The following is a 23,453-nucleotide window of genomic DNA, read 5'->3' as shown; positions in this document are numbered from 1 at the left end:
GCGGAGTCAACAGCTGTCATTCTAAAGAGAAATGACCTCCGCCAATGGAATGTCGAATTTCCACCACTGGTTCAGGGCCACCAATTTAGAGGCGAGTTATCCTAGCGCACATTTGACCTGTATTTGAACCTGGGATCTCTGCTGTGTGGGCTCCAGTTATCTTGGTGTGGGTATAGCCAACGCTGCTTCAGTTACCTGGCTTACCTCTAACCAAAAAAATACCTCGTAGAAGAATGCATCTAATCTTGAAGACATGTGGAATATGTTGGACACTTCTATTGTGCAGACGTTTGCAGCACAGCAGCAGAGTTGTATTGACTGCATTTGTAAACTTAAATTAACTGCATTGTGTTCTCAAAAAGGTAATACCCTCAATTAAACTTCAGGCGAATCTCATTATAATCAGTGGTGAATCCAGAGGATTTAATTAACCACTGGTGTGGGTGCATGTAAGGTCAAGGCACTAAAGCGTGTGGGGAAAAACTGCCCGTGATAACCTGCCACCATAGATGAGAGGTGATGTGGGCCCGTTGAAAGGAAGCGCTGTGAACAATTTAGCAATGTAGGTGTGGGCGAGTTGTCAGCAGATAAGCCACCAATGGTATTTTAACTTCTCCCAATTGATATAATAATGTTGTTCCCAAGAACCACGGCATCTCATTTATAACTGGGTGATAGGTCATGAAGATAAACATAACATTTATTTGTAAGTGGCCATACATGGATTTACCGTTTTATGGATAGGTTTGAAAATTAGCAGTAAACATTATACCTTATGGGTGTTGGGTTATTTTTCTGCCAAATATTGGCCAAAACCTGGCTCCATTTCAACAGGTGAATGTGATTAGGAACAGTGACACTTTTTTCCTGGGTGACTGCTTTAGTGGTGGATATGAGCAATTTTTTTCACTTAGTTTTGAAAGGTTTTGAGTCTCTACATTCACACGAGCAGTGTGGAGAGCTCATCTCCATCAGCAGCCCTCAGACAGCAGCGAGTCGGATCTCTGCACAGCACAAACACCGCCACTGACTTTCCAAAATGTCCTCATCTTATCAGCCCTGCAATATAGTTGCAGATAAATTTTCGCTTTCGTGGTTTGCCGAGTGCTGGAATTATGAATGGGTTAAATCAATCACGTTACACAAAGATAATCAACAGTTTTAAATAATCGATTAATGGATTAAATCATGCCCAGCGTGGCACGGTGACGATGAGTGATAGCGATGAGGATGTCAAATCCTCCACCTCGTGTAGGAAATTGTGCTAAGGAAGAATGTCCATTGCCCACAACGATGCCTATTGTATATGTATTTTTAAAAATATATTTTAAGGCTACAGTGTTATTGACAAATGTTTTGAGTGTTTTTTACCCATAGGCTAATTGTATATTGTGAATGTATTTTTACGCTTACATAATTAAGATTGCTATAATATAATCGATTCACAGTTACTCATTCATATTGTCAGTGTTACACTTTGCAGCAGTGGTCTTCCGCTTGTTATAGTGATGTTGAAACTAGTTATTGCAGTGTTATGATAAAATTGTTCAATTATTGTCGGTCATACTATTGCATGATTATCCTTACAAAAGCGTAAAAGCACAATACATTTATCTTATTGAAAGCATATTTTTGCAGTGTTGATTTTACTGCGCTGTGATAGTCAAAGTCATCGTAATGTTTCTATGTGTTGCATAGTGGTTAATGTTACATTATTTATATCGTTCAGATCGAGTCTTATTGCTTTAGTAATTGTTGAAGTTGGAATTAGTGTTATACACGTTTTGTACTTGTTTTTTATTGCTCGTGTAATTGTGCTACAGTGTCTACTAGTATGTGAGTATTATTGTAACTATGTCTTAGGTGAAATTAATTATTATAATTCGATTGATTAAAACATTCATTGATATATATCAATACTCGATTCTTTCAATGGTATAGATAGCTGCAGCTCTCGGTTTGCGGTAACGAAAGTAGCATAGAATTACTCACTCTTCCAAGTGATGCAACATTAATATACCACGAAATTTACAACAGACGGGGCATTTTTGAATTGCCCAAGGCGTGACAGTGCTGCTGCCAGTAATCGAACTCGTGACCTTGAGCATACTTACCGATGTTGGCACCAACTAGCGGAGTGTGCAGCCACGCACGGGATCCTGACTCTGCGAATGCGGTCACAGGCCGGGTAATGGTTAGAGAATGGTGGGTCCCTGCTGCGAATGTTCAACCCGCGCATGGTCAAAACATCGCCACCTTCAACTGCGTAGGTTATTGCGGCGGCGCCATTAAGATCTCCGATGGGTTATCAGGTCGTTTGGCAAGACGTCCGGTGCTTCGCTCCGCATGCTGTGAGTTCCTGAAACGTCGGACACCACGACAAACGGAATCAGAATATATATTTTTACTGGAGGAATCCGATGAGCTGTAAAGATTTTTTCACAGATATTCAGTAGGGGCAGGTAAGAACGTTACAACAACAAACAGTACAAAAAACATGATCTTAGTGAAAAGTACAAGAGAGGTAAACAAATCACCCAAACACATGCAAATTGACCTAAACCATTCCCATCCTAGCAGGCAGAGCCCGCTGAGGTATTCACTTATTCTTCAGAAGCGACCTGGCCACAAATGATAGCTCAACAAAGTGGCCCATCATTTGGACATTTATGGCACCAACACGTGGTACAACCCGAATGGCACAACGGAGAGCTTTTGCCTTATTCAAATGATAAAAGTGAGCTCTGTCTCCAAAGGTACTGATAACCCTCTTCTTGGTTCTTTCGGTAAAGTCACGTAGAAGGGAAGTAATAAAATAATTAAAATAAAACATAATAAAATAATTCTCACGACGTTTCGGCCACAATGTCTGAATGACGCTGTCGCCTCGACAGACCTGGTTTCACCTGAGGACGGCTGCTTGCGTTGTGGCCGAAACGTCGTGAGAATTATTTTATTATGTTTTATTTTTATTATTTTATTACTTCCCTTCTACGTGACTTTACCGAAAAAACCAAGAAGATGAATCCCTGCAGTCACGAAAGCTTTAAATCGAAATGTACTGATAACCGTTTCATTCTGCGATCAATAGGTGCTTGAATATAACTATGCTTGTGACACTCTTGACAAATCAGTGTGTGTTTTGGCAATGTACGCTGCAGTGCGTGTGCCTCTGACACAGTCTGCAAAACAAGACACTCGTTAAGTTGGCTGTTTCTTAGCGCTTAGGGTATCTGGTCGAAAGGTGCTATTCAAAGGTAATTTATTATTAACATTAATATAAAATATAGTAAATCAAGCGGAGCTATAATATTGGCTCCATCAATGCATCTTTTACAAATATATATGCATTGATATAATAACTGATTTTTACACCAGACACCTCACGATTGATTGTCCCGTGGATAACATGACCCCTGTAATAAGAATATGAACTTTTCTCAGCCGAGCTTAGGGCTGCCCAACTGTTAATTTGAGCAATATAGACCCTTTGACTTTTGAACTTATAACCTAAACACATGGTACAAAATCTTGATTGTGATAACCAATAGCACTTGGGTTGTACTTCATCAAGGCATCCAACCCACTATTAACCGTGGGTCTACTTGCGTTGAAGCAAATAATAATGGTAACAAAAAAATGTTAAAAACAGGATGCCTGAATGGTCATTCTATGGGTGTGCAACTTGCGACTCAACTGGGTGGTGTATTCTGTGGTCGTCGAGTTTCAAATGGGCCAAAACCACCTGTGGCGATTCAGCACAAAAGCAAACACAGAAAAAAAAGTGCAGGAGTTACACAGTGCTCCCCTGCTCTCGACCTTCTCAACAACTCTCTTCCCCACCAAACTGCCCTGTTCTCCGAACACACTCACAAAAACACTTGCGCAACATCATTTTGGGAAGGAATTGCAAAGTTCCTCCTTTTGACCAACTCCTTCTCTCGCCAACAGAGCACAGGGCCTCTTGCCAGGAGCTACATTTTGCATGTTTTGACTGTGAGCTTGGGGGGGATTGGTCATTACTGGGGTGCAGTTTCCACAGATGACACTGCTTAGGTGTAACTCTATTGTCCTTTCATTAATGTGCCTCTATGTGCAGTATGTACATGTAAATCTGTATATGGAGCATATATAGTAATGGGCATGTAAGCAGTTGTGTGACGCTATGAGCACAGCATCTGACCAACTATCGGAAATTGGCAAATTCAGATACTCGTCGGGGTTTGAACTCAACTTGTCATTGCTCTGGGGCCAATACATAAGTGGCACTGTAATCACCCACTGCAAAAACTGGTCCCTGCCATGGAAATCTTGGTATTTCTTCCATTTGATCGCTGCATAGTGACTTGTTTTGTCGGGGAAACACTTTGACCATGACAGTGGAATTGGCAAATTGTTATTAAGTTTTGGTTGGAATTACTTGTCTGTAAATTTACTATTTGTGGAATTTGCAAGGAAGACATTTGTTATTGAATTGGGGCTCTATATAACTCACCCTCATTTATACGTTTTTCACAAGCACCAGTAACGTGCTCCTACGCTATCATGCAGGAAGTAGTTTTAAAGCCAGTTTTTCCAAAATCCTCACTTTGTAAAAAAACACCTTGCGACTCGAATGAATGCGTGCAGTAATCCGTGTATTCACTTTAATGCAGAATGCAGTATAGTGCAGTATAGTTAAACATTTTTGACGAAGATCGATTAACATAAACCACGGTGGCAGAGTAGCTCATTGCCTGTGTGCCAGCTCTCACCTGTTGACAATTTGGTGGAGGAGAAATTGGCACAGACCAGGTGGGTGAAGCAATGCCATGACAGACACACGAACCGTGCAACTACATGACACCAGTTATGTCTGAAGAGAAGATGGCGCATTCAGTCCCCCTCCACACACTGCGTCTGCGGCCATTTGGATCACACGCCGGTGAACAAACGTCTGCCCCGTGAAATACAGCACGCCACATTGGAACCAAAACACCATTCAACACGAATCTCCGCGCATCACCCCCCCCCCCATTACTCTAAACGACGCAGACTGAGATTTTATCGTTGCGCTACAGCGTGCAGGAAGTGAAACGGAGGGAGGACGCTTTATCGATACGAAACTATTCAAATCGGTGGTGGCTTTGTGGCGCAATTGCACTTCCACTCCGGGCACTGCAGCCAGCCTCCCCGATCCGCGTGCATAACTGGCAGCAGTTTCGCCACTTCGCACATTGCCTAACCCATACGCTACGTACACGTACTCTGCATTCCAACGCCACATGCTAACAATCCCTGGGTAGCCGGTGCACCAAGGTGGCGCGTACGTGTCGACAAGCCATTGCCAATTGTTGCATCGATGAGGGCAGAACGGCACGGCGTGTACATGAGCGCCTGACTCGCTTGAGGATGTTCAGAGGGGACACACACACGTAGGCCCTCCACCACGATTGTTTGTGCACCGTTGTGAATGCAGTCGTCCTCCTTGATGACACTGTGTAACAAAAAAACATGTTTTTTGTTCCTGGGTAGTAAGTGTTATTTCCTGATTGCTTATGCCTCCAAAGTGCAGAAAATGGCTATTATTCCCCACAAACTTTCCCTTTGTGACCCGGACGTTGATATTTTTAATTTTACCTATTTTCAATGAGAAAACGTGTGCATTTGTGTCATTCCTTCACATAAAGTCCTGGTCACAAAAGCAAAGTTTGTGGGGAATAAAAGCATTTAAAAAATACCTTTTAGGCATAAGAAATAAAAATAACACTTAGTACCCAGGAACAAAAATCGTGTTACATAGTGTGATCTGTTTACTTGGTTAGTGCTCAGTGTCGCTTCTCTAATAGGCTGACTCTTTTGTGTGTGTTTAAAAAAAAAGAAAAAAACTGTTTATGGGCGAGTATCACGTTGTTTCACCCTCACACTTGGCGTACAAGTTGTCTTCCAAGTCCGCGTTGGCTCACGATGGTATGCACACTTCACGCGACGGCTTTAGCTGCAGCGTCGGTTCGTGTCACTGTCACGGGAGAGGGAACGGAAGGCGTCGACGTTTCAGCTGACAGGCCTCCATCGGGAATTTCACCGAGGGTGACGGGAGAGCGTCTTTAAATGGGGTGCGGCAAGGCGGCCACTTGTGTCAGACAGAGGCCTCGGCCGCAAGTGCGATACCCTCATCGGAGTGGTTTTTCGAATGCGCTCCAGAAGTTTTTGCAGTAAAAGCAACAAAACAACAACCCTGTCCTTGCTTTAAATTAGCCAGTTGTCTCATGCGTGCATTCACCGAGGCAGCAATTTTAGTTGTGCACGGAATTTTTAACTTCACGATTTGAACTCAATTACCATCTATCCTTCACGATGACTTACCTGATTACATTATTGTTTAATGTAGCCGTAGTAGTAGTAATGTTATTAACTGTGCATATACTGACCTACCTCAACATGTGTTTATCTCATGAGATACCCAGGTACACCAACACACATTTATCTTACTTACCTACAGTACATGCATACCATTATAACCGCATTTATCAACTTACCCACCTTCGTCGATTTTTAAATAGAGTACGTACAGTGTGATAGCTGATACAAATGTAAACTCGTTCGTACACACGAGGGGGGCATGATTTGCTTGGGTCAGAAGCAGATTTATGGTAGTCAAAAAAAAAAGTTGAACTTGATTGAATGATGAAACGGACATTGCAAGATGATCTTACACGGTCTCGTTGTCCAGTTGGTCGAGCTCAATTTTCTTAACTCCAACGGCAAATGGATCCATCAACAATACCGAGTACTTAGTATTCCCTGGTAACAAAACATGCATTGTTGTATGAATGCCTTACCTCGCTGTCTCCTTCTGTCATGGTCAGACTGATACAACACTCTCATCTAGCTTTTGAACAGGGGCTGATTTGATCGCTCCATCTTCGCGATGGGTGCTTGCTCTAATGTGTGAGATAAATGATGGTCCGAACATAACAAAATGTACTTCATTATTTAAGTTCACCTGATATGTGCCATCTCAGGTAAATGCAGAGTATTTTAATAAACAACGGTTTACGTATATCTGTGACAGTTATAGTTTGTTCGATAATTATCAATATGTAAGTGGGAAACTGAATATATTTAATTTAAAAAACTGACCACCTCACCTTTCTTTAGAGCTTGTTAAGCAACACACTCAGAATTGTAATTTGCAGCTACATGTCAGTTAATCTCTCCGCTCCTTCTCTAATCTGAAGAAGGGCTATAACCCGAAACGTTAGCCTTCCATACATGTTCTGTTGTGAGGCCGTGTTAATGACACCCACGTGCTTGTTTATCGCTGCCCACGTCGTTACCCCAATGCGTGTGAAATAAATGTTCAATTACTTGTGCAGAGCGTACCGCACGCTGCAGGAGTCTGTACATTCTGCGTTTTCTTCGAGTATGAAATAATCGTGAGGCGTGAACGGCGACGGGAGTGGAAGAGCTGCTCATTGTATGTATGTTGAACTTCTTTGGCACCGTACGTAGCCGACCGTGCTAACCGGAGGCGTGGAGTGTTGAGTGCTAATGGGGGGGGGGGGGGGTGTCATTTAAAGGTCGCAGGGAGAGAACGACGCGATTCCTCCTCTGTGCACAGGCGAGGCGTGCGTGTGGTCAAGGTGAAGATGTGCAGGGCGAAAGTTTCGGGAAGTACGCTCAGTCCAGTGGGTTGGGGAGGCAACTTTTCAGATTGTGATGACATTCGTAGATATATTGTGGATTTGTTTACGTTAAAATATCCTATGTTAGGAGGAGATGCTTTGCTGCTCGTGATTGAAATACTATGGAGCGAATGCTGTGAGTTTTTATCCTGCTGATTCAAGTCAAATCAGACGTGATATAATCAGATCCTTTCGGACCTACAACATCTGATCACATAAACGACACGTGCAATAATAAGTGGTAGGCTGACGATGTTTTTTCACGTACAATTTTTAAAAGCTAACCGTACTGCTTTCTATACATATATAAAACGTAATACTGTATTATTAAATATAGTTTTTGTTGGGCATACATACTGGACATGTTTATGGCAGGTATGAATACTCATGAGCCGGGCATAGGCCACCACTAGATAAACCACCGCTTGCATCAGTTACAGAACCAAGTGACCTCAACACAGAACTCGAGGGGCTTAAAGGCTCCTTAAGCGTGTGACTTGATCTGCCTTAAATAAAAGAACCCGCAAAGATTTGCAGGTGCCCTTTTTAAAAAACATGTGCAGTATATACAAACAAATTTTTTTTTATTTTCAAATAACAAACTGCTTATTTCAGAAAGACAATGCTGCTCCTAATTTGTTTGGTGCCCTGCCCGCCCCCAGCCCGACAAAAGGAAAGGCCTGGCTCTGTGCCAGCCACGAGTCAGTCTCTCGAAGAGACACCACCTCTCTCTGTGGTCGGAGGGCCATCCAGACTGGTAATGCGTACATGCGCAGTTGTTGCAAATAGCAGGTAATAATTGAAAAATTCCCGTAATGCAATCATTTGCACGGCTATCGTTTCACTGTGTCACCACAGCATGGAAGCACTGATAGACCCATTTAAAGCATTTCTAAAAAGCATTTTAACTCTCCATGTGTGGGTGGAGGGGGTGCAGGTGGTCGATAAGTGGTTTGAACACTGCACAACGAACCTGGGCCACCTGAGTTCGATTCCTGGCCACACCTTATAAGAGGAAGGAGTGATATCGGAAGTGATTCTGGGCCCTCTGTTGATCAAGTCAACCCTAAATGAGTACCTGGTGGGGCATATACACATCAACACTGGGGAGACAAAGGTGGCCAGAAGAATCCTTGTGTGTGTGTATTGGAGGTAAAGTTGCTGGCATTCTGTGCTATGATTACAGCTACCTGGGTCGGAATCTAACATTAACATTAGCGGCGGTACAGGATATCCGAACCAGCCCTTGGCATCCCCAAGATAAACTCATGCTTCAATAAATACCTCATATGGTGAGTTAGCACATGGGGAAACTAAGGCAGCCGGATGTGGTGCTGACAACTCCACTCCCTCGTATAGTCACAGCCTTAATAGACGCTCACTGACACCACTTGGCAAATGTTGTCTGTGCGTACCTAAGAGGGGTGTGCATATGCGGTTGTGCATGCGAGAGAGGGGAGGATGTTTAGCTGTGAGCATGTTCTGTACATTTGAGAGGATCTGTGTATGTGTGTATGAATGTTAACACATACGAAGATGACTATATGCACATTCAGCTCTGTGCACAATCGGTATGTGTGCATCACTGTGTGCGTGAGTGTAAACGAGTGGTAGCGTAGTGGATTGCACACTTCGTTGCGAGCCTGGTAGCCGGCATCCAAGTTAATTCCATGCCGGTCACAGCTAATATAATTGGTGCCCCACCTGAGCATCACGGTGAAGTATGGTCAAACAAAGCCTCACGATGACAGCGTGGGGTAGGGCTTCATACAACAGTGTATTGAAATGGTGCTGAAAATGATGATTATTTTCACGTTTCAGCAACCCCGTGAGCGCGCGAGTTCGTCAAGGACGGGTTTGCGCGTTCTCGTGCGCGCGTAAGGCGCGTGTACGACCGACAAACGGTGTGCATTCTTGCGTCTGACCATGTGAAAGGATCTGTGCCCACGCGTCAAGACATCGCGCGCCCACCCGCCCTCGGCTACGTAAGCGCGTGTCTACGCGCTTGCGTGCCCGAGGGCGGGTGGGCCGGCTGGCAGAAGTGGGAGCAGCGGAAAAAAAACTCTTTCGCTGGAGGTTGCCTCTGGCCGGCATAGGTAAAATAAACTACACTTACATTAAGTGCCTGCGGAAGCACTAGGGACGCACTGTAGCAGCCGCAGATGATCGCCGCTGCTGCTGCTGATGCTGCTGCGGAGACCGCTGCTGTTTCTCTTAACGTGTGTGGCGCGTGCTTCCTCCGCGTGTTTTTCCAAGCTGATCTACAAGCGGCAGTTCAAATGTACACGCTCCTAATTTAACGTCTCCCGAATTCTGCCTGGCAGGGAGAGTCTGTCTGTGATTAGGTGTTTTGGCTCTGTCCTTTCTGACTCACTTTCTCTGTTTTCAAATGAATTGGAAGTGCCTAATAGCTCGTGACAATTACCATTCTTTTTTTTGCCAGGATGGTCAAAGGGGTCGAAGCAAGATGCATTGCCATCAGAAGTGCAAATGTACTTCCTTACTCCTAATGGCGGCTTGAGCAAGAGCCATATTCCCTGCAGTTTCTAGTCTGTGTATATTTAAGTTTGACATGACTTGCCTCACAATGCGCCTGCTATGTAAATTAGAGAAATGCAAGTTGTACACATTTGGTGGCAACACGGAACATGTAGGAAGCTGAGCCATGCTGCTGTATGGGGCATTGCCGAACTTTGGCGTTTGGAAAATTCTCCGTTGATAGAATTAGGTGAAATAAGTCAAAGTGCCCTCCTCGATCCATCTTGAAACCAATTGCGGAACGTCCACATTCCCATGGAAAGGGACAGTCTTTCCAAAGAGTGCCTGCTGGCTTCCTACAAAAGTAGTACCCATATTTTCAACTGCCCGTTGATAATGGGTGGAATTGACCTCCGGCATGTGAAGCGGTCTAACCACGGCGTGACCCGGCCGAATCGTATAATTAAACACGAGACCGAATTTTGATTTGTAGAGAGTGTGAGTGACATTTACGGAGACCCTTGTGTTTTCTGTGGTCGGAGCCACATTACGGCATGAGCCAAAAGGGCATGTGCCTTGGTCTGTTAGTCTCACGGAAGGGTTACTTCTGGAGGGATGGAGACAGAGGGGAGTGGGGCGGGTGAGGTGAGTAATGGGGCAGGGGGGAGAGCTCATCAGAGGCATCACTCTGTGTCAGGTAAGTTGAGGGAGGTTGTTGTTGTAGGGATGCCCTGACCTGTATCTTTGCACACACAGAGGAGGCGGGGAGGGTTACTGAGCGTTGTTCGTCAGGTTCGTTCCTTCCACGTTTATGGCCCCAGTTGGCCAGTACGTTTTAAAGACGAGCAAATGATGACGAGCCGGGCGATCACTGCTGCTCCCAAAGAGGACCACCTACAGAGTTAGTACCATCATTTATTCACTTCAGCACCGCATATGCACGTGTAAAGGCCCCCGGAACATTCGGCTACGTTTCGAGTCTGTAAGTGAGATACCCCGCAGTGCGTCAGTGGTGCATAAACACGCAGGCCTCAACGATGGTAGCGAATTCAGCGGGGAGAGAGCAATGCAGTTCAATATAAGTGGCTCAGTTCACGGGGAGTGGAATATGAGTCAGTTGCCGAGTTGCAAATCGTGAATTTTCATAGACGCTGCAAAAGCTTAGAAATGAGAGATGCGGCGTCGCAGAGCTTGGGAAACGTACTTCTGGACGTGGCGCATATTTTTGTGAGGAACGCGCCCACGCTAGAGGAGCATCGGGATGGGTGGCTGCTGCATCCTCTCACTCTGATCGTGTAAAAGCCCCATTTCATTATACATCTCTGCAATTTTTCAGCATAAAATGCGTCGTGCTCCGCGGAGCTGCGTTTTGAACGAGTGCTAAGCATGCGATTAGAGTCACGCAACGGGATGCAGGTGCAGATCTCAGAACGAAACACATGTATGCATTCCTTTGAAGTACGGCTTACTTACTTGTATAGTTGGGTGGTTAATGCCTATTATATATTCCAACATAAGTAAATGTTCCCATGTAATATTCTGTGACTATACTGTAACTTAATGTAATTGTATATTTCATCATTTAAAGTATTGTAACCTGGTTCCAATGCTTCATTACCTTGTTTTACTTTCTTTAAATTGACTTGAATTATGTTGATGTCACCTCAGAATTAACAGCAATGTCTAGTAACTGTTGACTTTGTAATGCAATTCATATGCGTTTACTGACATTCCTAAATTAACATAAGCTGCAGAGATGGCCACATTATTATTTTAATTATTTCGGAATGCTTAAAAATTTACGTTGAATCATCACACACAATGTTCATCTGGTACATGCTCAGTATCGGTATCCTGATCACACGCTAAAATAAATTTGAGGATACGACTAATGTATAGTAATTGGTAATCTGATTACAGTAACGCATTGCGCATAAAATATTACACCTCCCTGCAGTATGGAGAAACCCATAGTTTTTAATGTAATTTGTTTTAAAAGTGTATAAATAAATGAAAGCAAACTTTTATTTACATAGATGCATAATACCTTTCTCATGAACAATTAGCAATGATGCCATTTGGTAATGTAATTCTGGACGCCTTTCGTTTCAAACTTACATTTTAGCTGTTGAAAACTGTATTCTTTGGCTCTGCTCCCTCACTTTCTCATTTTCTGGCAGTTTAAGATAATTTCAAACTTTCCTTTCTGTCAGCAAAATTAATATCACTTGCTCACTTCCAAGTTTTCTTCAAGAAAATCGCACTGTGTTTGGAAGAAGTCTCGCCTGTGTGCAGACCACACGCAAGCTGCTGCCCTTGTACCAGGGGGGGGGGGCTTTCTGTTCGACGCTCATTCTCTTCCACTACCGCTTTTTTTTGCACACCGGGCAGCAGCAGCAGCAAGGAAGTTCTCCTCCTCATCTCCCTGGGACTCTGGCCCAAAAGGCGGGCGCGCGTGCGCGCTCACACACAAAAAAAGTAAATCAGCAAAAAGTTCGCAAACACCGGTTTTGTTCAAAAACAAGCGGTTACGGAACAATCAGCACCGTGTTGGTCAAACAAAACCCCATGGGTCGTTTTGGGGAAGGAGAGAGAGAGAGAGAAAAAAAAGACCACACAGCTTGTGTGGACGGAGACGCCCGTGTACCTTCATGCACACGCGCGTGGCGAGCCTGCGCTCGTGCACGCGAGCTCGTGCACAGACACCACAAGGACAAAAATTCCCCGTATAGCCTCAACAGACTGTTGGGGCAAGTGCTGTTAGCGAGTGCCTATTCAGGCCGGCACGGCACACGAGAGGGGGTGGGTGGCCAGCACCACGCCTGGTCGCCTTTGTCTCTCTAGTAGTGATGCTTACACACCGCACCAGGCACTCATTTGAGGCTGAGTCAACCTCGGGGAGGCCGAGGACCGGTTCAGGTAATCGTCACTGGCGTTGTTGGCCGTGAGCGGTGAATCAAACTCTGGTCACCGGGTTCACGGTGCAGCGCGCTAACCACTGTGCCACTGCTCCCCGCGGGCCCGTACACACAAACGCGGACGCACCACGCGCACCCGAATGTTGCACGTGTGCGGGCGACACGCAACGCAACCGTCACAGGCAACGCGTGCAACGCGTGAGCGGTCGCCTGCGCCGGTCGCGCAGCCCCAAAATGGATTCACGCACAGATGCGCGTAACATTTTTCAGGAGGTGTCTTTATTTGCATCGCGCCGTGATTGTGCGCGCGCGTTAGTGCGTGCATTTGTGAGCGCGCGTGTATGTTCCGTGTGAATGCATGTGGGTGCAGATTTCTCTTTCACGTTATTCATGCTCTTCCCAATTCATGGTCTCCACATTGTGCGCGTGTGCACGCACGCACGCGCGCACGCGTGTGTGTGTGTGTGGTCTGCTGTGACCCACCGGCTTACACCTTTGTGTGCTCTTGCCGGCTTGCTCTGTTAAGTTTAGGCTGGTGGAAAAAGTTCCTGATCGTCTCATTGGTATTCAAACCAGGATCTTTTTCACCGTGCCCAGGGCCGTTTTAATTTTAATTTGCACCTGTTGTGCAGTTGTCGGATGGCAGGGCTTAAACAGGGGGGTCTGAGAGAGATGACTGCGAGGGAGGGGAGGTTTTCCCGAACACAAAGCGAACATTATTGCAGGGAGGGAGAGAAGGGATCTTTTCGCTCCAGGATAAAATGGCTAAAGGGAGAGTGAAATCTCCACATCTTTTTTTTTTTGGGGCTGGTGGCGGCTTGGGGAAATTAATCGGCTTCCAAAACAAAATAGTTCCGGAGTGACGTAAGGTTGGGGTCAGTGTTGGGGGCGAGTCGTGGGGTAAGGGGGTGATAGGGGGTGTCGTGGGGGGGTGGAAAGTGTCTCGGGATTGGGTGCAGGCCTCATTAACCCTTTATTAGCTCCACTAAGTGTTTGGAAAGCAGACTAATTTCAGTCCCACGGTGTAGTGTTCAACCTTCTTATACTTCTTATACTTTGTAATCAATGACCACAGACAATATCTTGGATTGAATGTGAATAATTAGCAGAGGATTGATGAAGAGCTGTAAATAATGATTGTTTTACAAGTATTATCGTATTCACCGTCAGCCACCTTCACTAGTGTGGCCTGCATTGCAATCACAAACTAGATTATGGATAAATTGTTCCCCATACCTCAATCTTATGACCTTTGCAGGAATCTGCCCTGCCATTGGCTAAAACACGTCTCGCCCCACAGCCTTTGATTAAACAAAGTACATCGCAGCGTAGTACATAAGTCAACTTTTCTAACTAAAAGGCAAATCATCTTAAGATATTTTTGCCAAAACGCCTTGAAGAAGGGCGCTCAAGGTAGCGAGCAGCACGAGACACGTGGTCACTCTTTATAACCACGAGGGATCATCATCGAGGCATACCCAGCTAGCTGTAGGCTGGTGTGAAGAACCAATTTTTTTTGGTTAAATGGTGAGGAAATTAGAGGAGTGGAACCATGGGGCTCAAGCATCGTATCAAAAAACCATTTTCCTCCAGCGATAACAACAACATCAACAACGTTGAGTTCGCAGTCAAGTTTAAGCTTGGGTTGCAGGGAAGACGTGCCTTTGGGTGTGGTCCTACAAAAGGCAGTGTGATTTGTTGCTTTTAATAAAATGTTTATATGCCGCTTTATTTATATAGTTATTTTTACCACCGGTGCAATTAGTGTAGCCGCTACAAATGTTGTGCAGGAGCTTTGGCAAAAGTCCGGATTCTGAGTATTTGCCCCGAAAGGACAGAGCATGTTTAAATTGTCTGGCAAATTTATTTTTGTCAGCGTTCATGTTCACAACGAATTGGGTTGCGATCCCTTTGCGAGAAAAAATACATAACGCCGCAGCGACAACACGAAAGTGCCAACTTTTTAAAACGAATTCGTCTAAATGTACTGAAGAAAGTTATTAAAAGTGTCATTTTTTTGCAGTGTCTCGGAACATTGAGCACATTAGAGATTAAAGTCAATAAGTGGCAGACATTTATCCTTGAAACGCACTCAGATGTTTAACTTCTTTTAAAAAGTTTTAATAATAAATAATGGCCTTGCAATCGTGAGCGAACCCCACCCCCCCCGTAATCAGAATGAAAAAAAAATTAGAATGAAAAAAAGGGGCATATTTTCTTGGTGACGTTATGAGAGGGACAGACAAGATTAAAGAGCCTGGGGGGGGGAAGCGGCGGGGAGGGGGGGCTCTTGCCCCCTTGCTCCGGATCTGGGAATTACTTAAACTATGCTTCGGCGCTCTTTGCCACGACCACAGCTTCACCAAGCCCAGCGCATGGCGTCAGGGGGGGGGGGGCTTGCAGGAAGTAGCGAGCCTTAAATGTAACGGATTGTTTGTTTTTAGTCCAGAGTTTAGGTATCCGTGGTGTGATCTGGAACACTGGAAAAATGTGTCACGTTACCAGGCCAGTAGACGAAATGCGGTAAAAGTTTTTTTCAAGAAACGAAATAAGGTTGAGATTTTTTTTTCTCGTACCCAGAGTGAATGGGAAAATTGGGATGTGTTAAAATGTGAATGATAGTCCTGAAAATAAAATTCAATGAGTTGCCCTTTTCTGTGCTCTGGCAATACACGATGCGGCATTAAAGGGGCCTGTGCTTTCAATGGGTTCTCCTGGTCCTGCAAAAAAAATGTAGTGAAACCTGTGCTTGCTATCACATGGCCACTTTTCTTATCATGTTCTGTTTATGCTCTGTAAATACTTAACTTGTATTTTTCTGCTTCATAATGTGCGTTTACCTGGCAATTGTAGCTGTGCATTTGGATCAATTACACCATATATACCAAATGCTTTTCCATGCATTTGTGGAATGAATGTGTAATGGAATCATTTGTGTAACAATTTGTGTAATAGAATGATTGCATTGCTGTCATATGGTGTGGTTGAGGTCAACATCACCCTGTGTCGGTGCTCAAACAACAAGTGGGTTCGTGAACATTTGCACTGGTGGACTGAGGTAGTGAATGAATGAAATTCTGCATACCCATGGTGGTTTACCAGTCTCTCCATGGGACTTACCTTTGCTGACATCCCACTGGATGCTAATATCTTATTTACCCTTTTCAAAGTGTATATAGGTGTCAATCTCTCGATATATGCTCATATATAATGTTTTGCTCTTTTTTGTGTTCACAAGATGTATCCCGGTTTCCTACGAGGAACATTCCTCCCAATTAAGAAAGAGACATGCCTTACAGAACAGTGACGCCTTTGAAATAAATAATATGTATTTTTTTTGCAACAAAAAGGGAAGAGGGCAAGTATAAAATTAGAAAATCGATTCCGGCATGGAAATTCGGCATGGCGACATGGGGCATCCGAAAAGAAAGGAATGATTGTGGGGTTCCGTGCGACAGTTCTCGAACACTGACCTGTTGTTGTTATTGTGACTATGGTGATACTGTTGCCGCTCGCCGCCAGGCAGGACACACAGATGGCCCCAGACACGTTGTCTACAAGACGCCAATTGTGTTGGGTCTGGTTCTTAGCGTCGGGGAGTGGAGGGGGGGGGGAAACAAAAATTTGAGAGAGAGAAGGAAAAGCACAAGTCGCCGACTGTTGCCCTGCGTCCAGTTTTAGCACGTGGGAGCCTGGCCGTGGCGCGCTGATCACAAGAGGGTTTTCTGTGCAGGAGTCAACAGCGCTAGCGTGCGTCTGAGTGGTGGCAGCACAGAGGGGGCAGTGGATGCGCGTGCCCTTGCTGCGTGTAACCGCGCCGAAGTAACTGCACTGCAGGCGCCACATATTTTTAGCAACGCGGGATTTTGAGGGACGTGGCCCACGGCCATGGTGTGACCTGTGCCAGAGCATGCCCTTCTCTTAAACCCTGGCGAACGGGAGAAACGCATCCTACTCAACGCACACACGCGCGCGCACAGTGGGTGGGTGCCACTAATCCCATGCCAAAAAAAAAACCTCTTTTCGTTCTCAGCAATTTGGATCAGCAATATCGGTCCTGATTTTTTAACAAATACAAGAGTAAAAAAAATTAGCTCATCGTTACATTGCATTCTTTCAGCGTTTGCATTCAGATTGTAACGATTAGAAAATGTAATTTTTTTTTGTTTCTGTTGGGCTGTAATGCTCACAGCTGCTTTTCTCTCCTGGCTGCCGCTACGATGTCAACGCTCCAATTCTCATCGCCACCGTGTCTCTCTCTCTGTGTCTTTCGCCCCACCCATGCCCTCTCCGCCTCCACCCCTTCTCCACGTGCAGTGCTGCAGAGCTATGAGAGCGTGATCGACGCCGGATCGGAGACGGACGAGGAGGACTGCCTGCAGATCGCCGAGGATGGGGCGGCCCCGGGGCCTCCGTCGCCTCCGCCGTCCCCTTCCTCGGCGCCGGCCGCGGTGGTGGCGGCGGCTGTGACCGCGGCGGCCGAGGCGGAGGCGAGGGGAGGCGAGGAGCCCGGGATGGACGGGCAGCCGGGCAGCACGGCCCTGGCGGCCACCGGCGCCCCCGCGCCGACCCACGGGGGAGCGGTGGGCTTCCCCAGCCCCGACCCCGGAGCAGTGCTGCGGGAGGTGGCAGAGCGTGGGGGCGTGGACGTGCAGCACACCTGGAGAAGCAGAGATGCACAACCCTCTCCTCACTACAGTGAGTCGCGCTCGAGGGGGCGGGCGGCGTCTCGCTGCTCAAACGAGCACGGGGGTGGGGGGGGGGAGTCGCGCGCACACACCGGGTGGTGGAATTTGTCTAAACTATGCACACTTGTGCTACGCCCATCTCTAAACCTATATCAGCGGTTTGCCTTTAGAGGCTAACCCCTTTTCCTGATGACGACCGCTTGTGTTGCGATCGAAACGTCGTGGTTTTTTTTTATTGACTTAAATTTGTATTATAATTTTTCTATCTACGCGACTTTGCCGAAATAACCAAAGAATATGCAGTTTATGGAGGCAATTGAATTAAGTGGTAGGATTATGATGATGATGACCACTGTTGACGTTCACTTGAACCTTGTGTGACCCAAAGTGATGATTGGTCAATTTATGACCTTCCAATTGTGTGAAGCACTCCAACTTCAGTGCCACTGGGTGCCACTGGGCACTCTCCGTTTTACTTCCAGTAAAGTTGTGCGCCACCTGTCAGCTGAGTAGCATGTGATTAATCACTCGGCTCATGGCCCCCTGACAAAACCGTCCGAGCGATGGTGGCCACATCACAGTGGTGGTGCCTCATCAACGAATTGTTGTGGGGTGCAGTGAAATTTACCTTGCCGAAACTCTCCGAGCTGTGCATGTTTTAGCTATGGCAGAGTCGTGTCTGCTGCGCTTTTTATCTACATGCAACCTGACTTAGCTGCTGTACCCGGGTCGCCCTTTCAAAAGGGAAAGTACCAGTGGGATCGCAACCGTAAAAAAAAAATAGGAGATCGTTCAATCAAGAGTGCCCAGCTCGTATCTGGGATTGTTGCAAGCCAACATCCCTCGTACGTGGTCAACCTAAACCCACCATCGCTCGTGGCCGCGTCGATGAGTATCTCTTTGTCGGAAGTCAACAGTGGGTGTCCTGTGGAGAGATTGTCTCCAAGTGAAAACTCCTCCACTGGCTGTGGGCCTCCACAATGGATGAACACTGCATGAGTTTCTTTATATGGCAGTGAAAAAACCTTGGAATCCTAAATTGACTTAATTATGTCTGACTTTTTGCATTTTCTAGCATTGCATATTGCGCTGTAATTGAATTATAATTAGTAAGATCAAAAAAAGAATGCATTCATAATTGGAAATTATAGATTCGGTCTGACAAATAAAATGTTATCGACATGCAAGGGTTATTTTTTAAGATGCAGATACAACATCGTTCAATGTAACTGGAGCATCAACGTTTTTGGTAAAATGTGTTTCTTTTTTAAGTTTACTAACATGTTCGGTGAAGCAGCAGCAGGGATATAAATGAAATGCATCTGTCAAATGCTACACCCAGCCCATGTACCTATTCCTGCTATTGAAAGACATTTCCTTGTACACAGAATAACATTGCATGATGGTTCAGTTTTTTGTTGGCAGTACTCGGCTTGTGGTGCCATTTCCATAATTATGACTCTGTTTTGTCTGTGTGCTGTCGTGTTACTTCACATCATACACAGCCCATTGGGCTCACGCAAATGTAATGCCCATTCTAAAACTAAAACAATGACGAGTGTTCCCACCTGAAAACTCCGTGGGGGTCACAGAACAAGGCCGCACTATTCCCAAAAGAGATGTCCACGTAATGCAAACCACATGTGTAAAGTATGAATTATGCCGGTTGTAGTTAAACCTGACTATTGCACTATTATATTGGCCACTTGGCTTGTAAACAGGACCCGTGAAGAAGACGTGCTCACTTTATCAAGCGAATACGAGCAATTCATTTTCTGGAGTTCAGGTTTGCAGTCTGTCACGAAGGTCAGCTTAAACATATGGACATTATTACACGGAAGCCTCTGTAGGTCTGCGAATGTGCAGGGTTTCTCCGTGCCAATTATTGCCACGAAAAAAAATTCTTACTGTTGTTTTCCCACCTGATGATGATTGCTTGTGTTGCGATCGAAACGTCGTGATTTAATTTATTTTATTTTATACCTACGTGACTTTACCGAAAGAACCAAAAAGTATCGATCCCTGCAATCACGAAAACTTCAAACTTCAAATCTAGATTGAACGTTACTTTTTATTTTGAGTTAACATTGCTTTAACTGGTTTCACATGATTCATATTCTCGTCATTCTAAGTATTATGTTTTCTTCCTGAACCTCTCTTATCTTGACCCAAAAGAGATAAGGTGATATTCGCAGCAGGGATTTAGGCATTACCTGTGCAGCAATGTAGTATTTATGTTCTCTAAATGTGCTGTATATAAAAATAAAGTAAGCCTCAATAGCTTTAACATACTGTTGGGGCAAGAGCTGTTAGTGAGCACACATATACGTACATGTCTTTAGCCATGAACAATATTTTACTCGTAAACTGTAACAAAACGTGCAACTATTGCAAATAATACGTAATATACGAATAATATACAAACACTGCATTGGTATTGGACCATAGCATTGGCTAACGTTCGCCTCGCTTTTCAAACCACGTCAGGGAGTCTTCAACATTGTAGGCAGGGTTGGAGCTTTGGGATTTATGTTCAACAGTAGGTCTCGATGTATAGGCATGGTATTTGTGACCGTTCTATACGGAGATTTCATCATCCCACTGCTAACTTCAACATGGAGATACTGACTGTGACAAGGATAAATGCGTGAATAAAAAAAGCCAACGAAATTAAACTTGTGCATTTGTTCAAATGGCAGGATGTTGTTTTCGTATGAATAATTTTAAATTGGAATACATTTAGACTGGGCGCCAATATTGAGACGTACATACGCTGGAAACAAATGACGAAATGTGCAGTGGACACCTACGACCTATCTGCCCATGGATCGTGGTGATGATGATGATGACATACGATAGACAAGACATTTTTCCTGTCTTAAAGAGCCATTACTCTGACTGGTGCCCACGCAATTGAACTCGCTCTTACAAACTGTCTACTTACTTATACAGTGCTGCAAAAAAACAAAGACTCCTTGATCCTGGGCCCATTGGATGAGGTCACTAAAATGTAAATAGAGGGTTGCCGTGACACGTGTATTTTATTTGAAAACAAATCCGAAGGCTTATAATGAGCACCGTCGAGGAGAAGACAGTGCAGCGAGGTAGATGACGCATCCTCTCATTATCGCATTTTAATTTTTCACGTAATTGCAATCTGCCTCTTAATGCGGCTCACGTAGCATTGTAAAGTTATTTTGACATTTACAGGAACGCTACGAACAAGAGTACACACACATGTTTGTTTATTTTTCACGCTGGTGAGGTTGCTATGTGAGCAATTTCGAGTTCTACCAAATCTAGACATTATATATTGCTTCCGAGGACAAAAACGCGTGCCAGCGTTAAGTATAAAGGCTGTTTGGGTTTTTCGAGCTCTGTCTCTTACAGTGTTCTCTGATGACTCACGTTTCACCGTGGTAATTTAATCTATGAGGTTTAATTCTTAAGGAATAATAATACTTCAGCACTATAATACTGCAACTGATATCGCTTCTATTCCTATTGCTAGATTAAAATGTCGTCATTTATTTTCACACAATGTTATCTAAACATTAATTGCAAGCATTACATCTTTATTCATAACGAAAATCCTATTCTTATACCTATTAACCCGAGCCCAATTGCAGGCCATGGCTAACATCAGTGACAGAGATATCCTGAGGTCTGCCCCCTTCACCAACATGCACTCACAAGTGTGGTAAAGTTTGGATAAACAACCCCCATAACTGACATGGTCTGAAGCGGCCTTCATCCAGCAGTTGATTTGCACGGGGCTGTAAATGACTTTGTATCATCATTAGTATAACTAAACTTACGATTTTAATGTTGACTTAAAGCTTTCGTGGCTGCAGGAATTCATATTATTTGGGTCTTTCGGTTATTTTTCTATCTAAGTGGCTTGACCAAAAGACCCAAAGAATATGAACTTACAATTTATTGTATAATTGTCAATGTGACATTTCAAGTTTTAAGATGAATAAAACACATTATGAGTGTAACCCTCCAAGATGCTCCTTTTAACATGCATAACCAAGTGCATTTTAAATCATATAATAACAAGCCATGTTTCCGTATGTATGTTGAACTTCTTTCGCACCGTACGTAGCCAACCCTTACTTTATTTCCAAAAAAGCGTTTTAAAACGTGAGTGCCATCACACGCACGTACACCGTGTGTTTACCCCTGCCGCTGCATCGCTCACGTTTGCCATCTCAGACCGCGACGCACAGCTAACGGGTTTATTCACGGCGTCTACAACTCGCTCGCCCACAGCCTGCCACGAGCGACCCAGGAGCACCTGCGTCTGTCCGTCAAAGCATTGATTATAATAATTCACCAATGGGCCTTCTTGCTGTTTGTTTATGTGGTTTTTTTTGTTGCCGCTGCCAGTTTCGTCTGTCTGTCCGTCAGCCTGTCTAAGTTTGGAGCTCCTGTTTTCCCTTGTCTTGCGTCGCTGTGTCTCGCGATCCGTGGTAAAAAGCCCGTACGCCCACTCCGGTGCCTGTCGCTGAGCCATTCACCGAGGACAGCTTTGGGGAGTTAACTCTCTCCAAGTGGTGCGATAGTTGAATCAGATTACCGTGACTTTACCGAAAGAACCAAGAAGATGAATCCCTGCAGTCACGAAAGCTTTAAATCGAAAAAATTCAGATTACCGAAGGCAAGGCACTTATCGGTAGTCCAGTATTGCTACTTGTTTTTCACTACCATCATCATAGTCCTGCAATGCAACAGCCCATTTAGCCCCTGTGCACGAGATGATTTCTTGTCGGTCCATCTCCGGCAGTGGACGTGTTCACTGTTGTGTTCTCACCTTTCTCTGCCACGCCGTTGTCGTTTTCGCAAGGTGTGGTCAGAACATAGAGAAAACGTTGGCGTAAACTTAGAACTCGGTAGATTTGATAGTTTCAGTGGGGCCTATGGAAATGTCTCCATGTGTGAGAGGACAGATCTGTAAAGGTACATGCCATGAGATAGGAGAGAGTCTGTACATTATTCGTGAAATAGATGAAACCGCATTTTCCGAAATTTTGAAACTGAATGCTAACGCCTTCCTATAATGAATCGCACGTAAAATAAATGTATAGAATCATTACTAGTAAATACAATATGGTATTCAATTAACATTTGTCTATCCTTTATTTAATGAGTACATTGTTGACTTAATGGGTTCTTATCTGCTCACAATGAAAGGAGTTGATTGAATTAGGCAAGCGAGAGTTAATTGAAATTTATTATCACTTTGGCAAAGAGATCTGAGTAACCTTAGTTAAGTATAATAATTAATTTGTTGCACAGCACATTCATTCACAGGCCTTTTCCTAATTATGAGCGTTGGGCTTGATATGGGCACATACACACATGTACATGAATCCACGGGATCTTTAACGTCCACTTCAAAGCACACGTTTTGTATTTTTATAATCACGAGATAACTGCACGAATTGAACCCTCGACTTAATACAAAGTAGCCAAGCGGCAACAGTACTCGAATTAAAGGGGCACCCCGTTCAAATTGCACAAGTCATGTGAAATCTTGTCGCAGTCACTTGGGGAGTTTTTTTCTTACCGTATAAAATATGTCGTCCAGAAATTGGAGGTTCAATCTGTAGGCGTGGCAGTTGAAACAACATTGCACATTTATTAAATACCCCCACCTTTGTCGACCCAGCAGTACAACTAGGTACACCACAAATATT

At 44.6% G+C, this 23,453-nt stretch overlaps 1 protein-coding gene across 1 annotated transcript in view; it reads left to right on the top strand.

Moving 5' to 3' along the window:
* Positions 1-23,453, top strand: part of LOC144943696 (zinc finger E-box-binding homeobox 2-like) — a 117,627-nt gene that overhangs the window by 54,895 nt on the left and 39,279 nt on the right. The window contains exon 2 of the mRNA XM_078871443.1: positions 17,381-17,761. Within this exon, the coding sequence (XP_078727569.1) occupies positions 17,381-17,761 (381 nt within the window). The remainder of the gene's footprint in view (positions 1-17,380; positions 17,762-23,453) is intronic.

The sequence above is a fragment of the Lampetra fluviatilis genome, chromosome 2 (assembly GCF_964198595.1).
Source record: "Lampetra fluviatilis chromosome 2, kcLamFluv1.1, whole genome shotgun sequence".
In the NCBI taxonomy this organism is placed as follows: domain Eukaryota; kingdom Metazoa; phylum Chordata; class Hyperoartia; order Petromyzontiformes; family Petromyzontidae; genus Lampetra; species Lampetra fluviatilis.
This window is presented reverse-complemented; position numbering and strand designations above follow the sequence as displayed.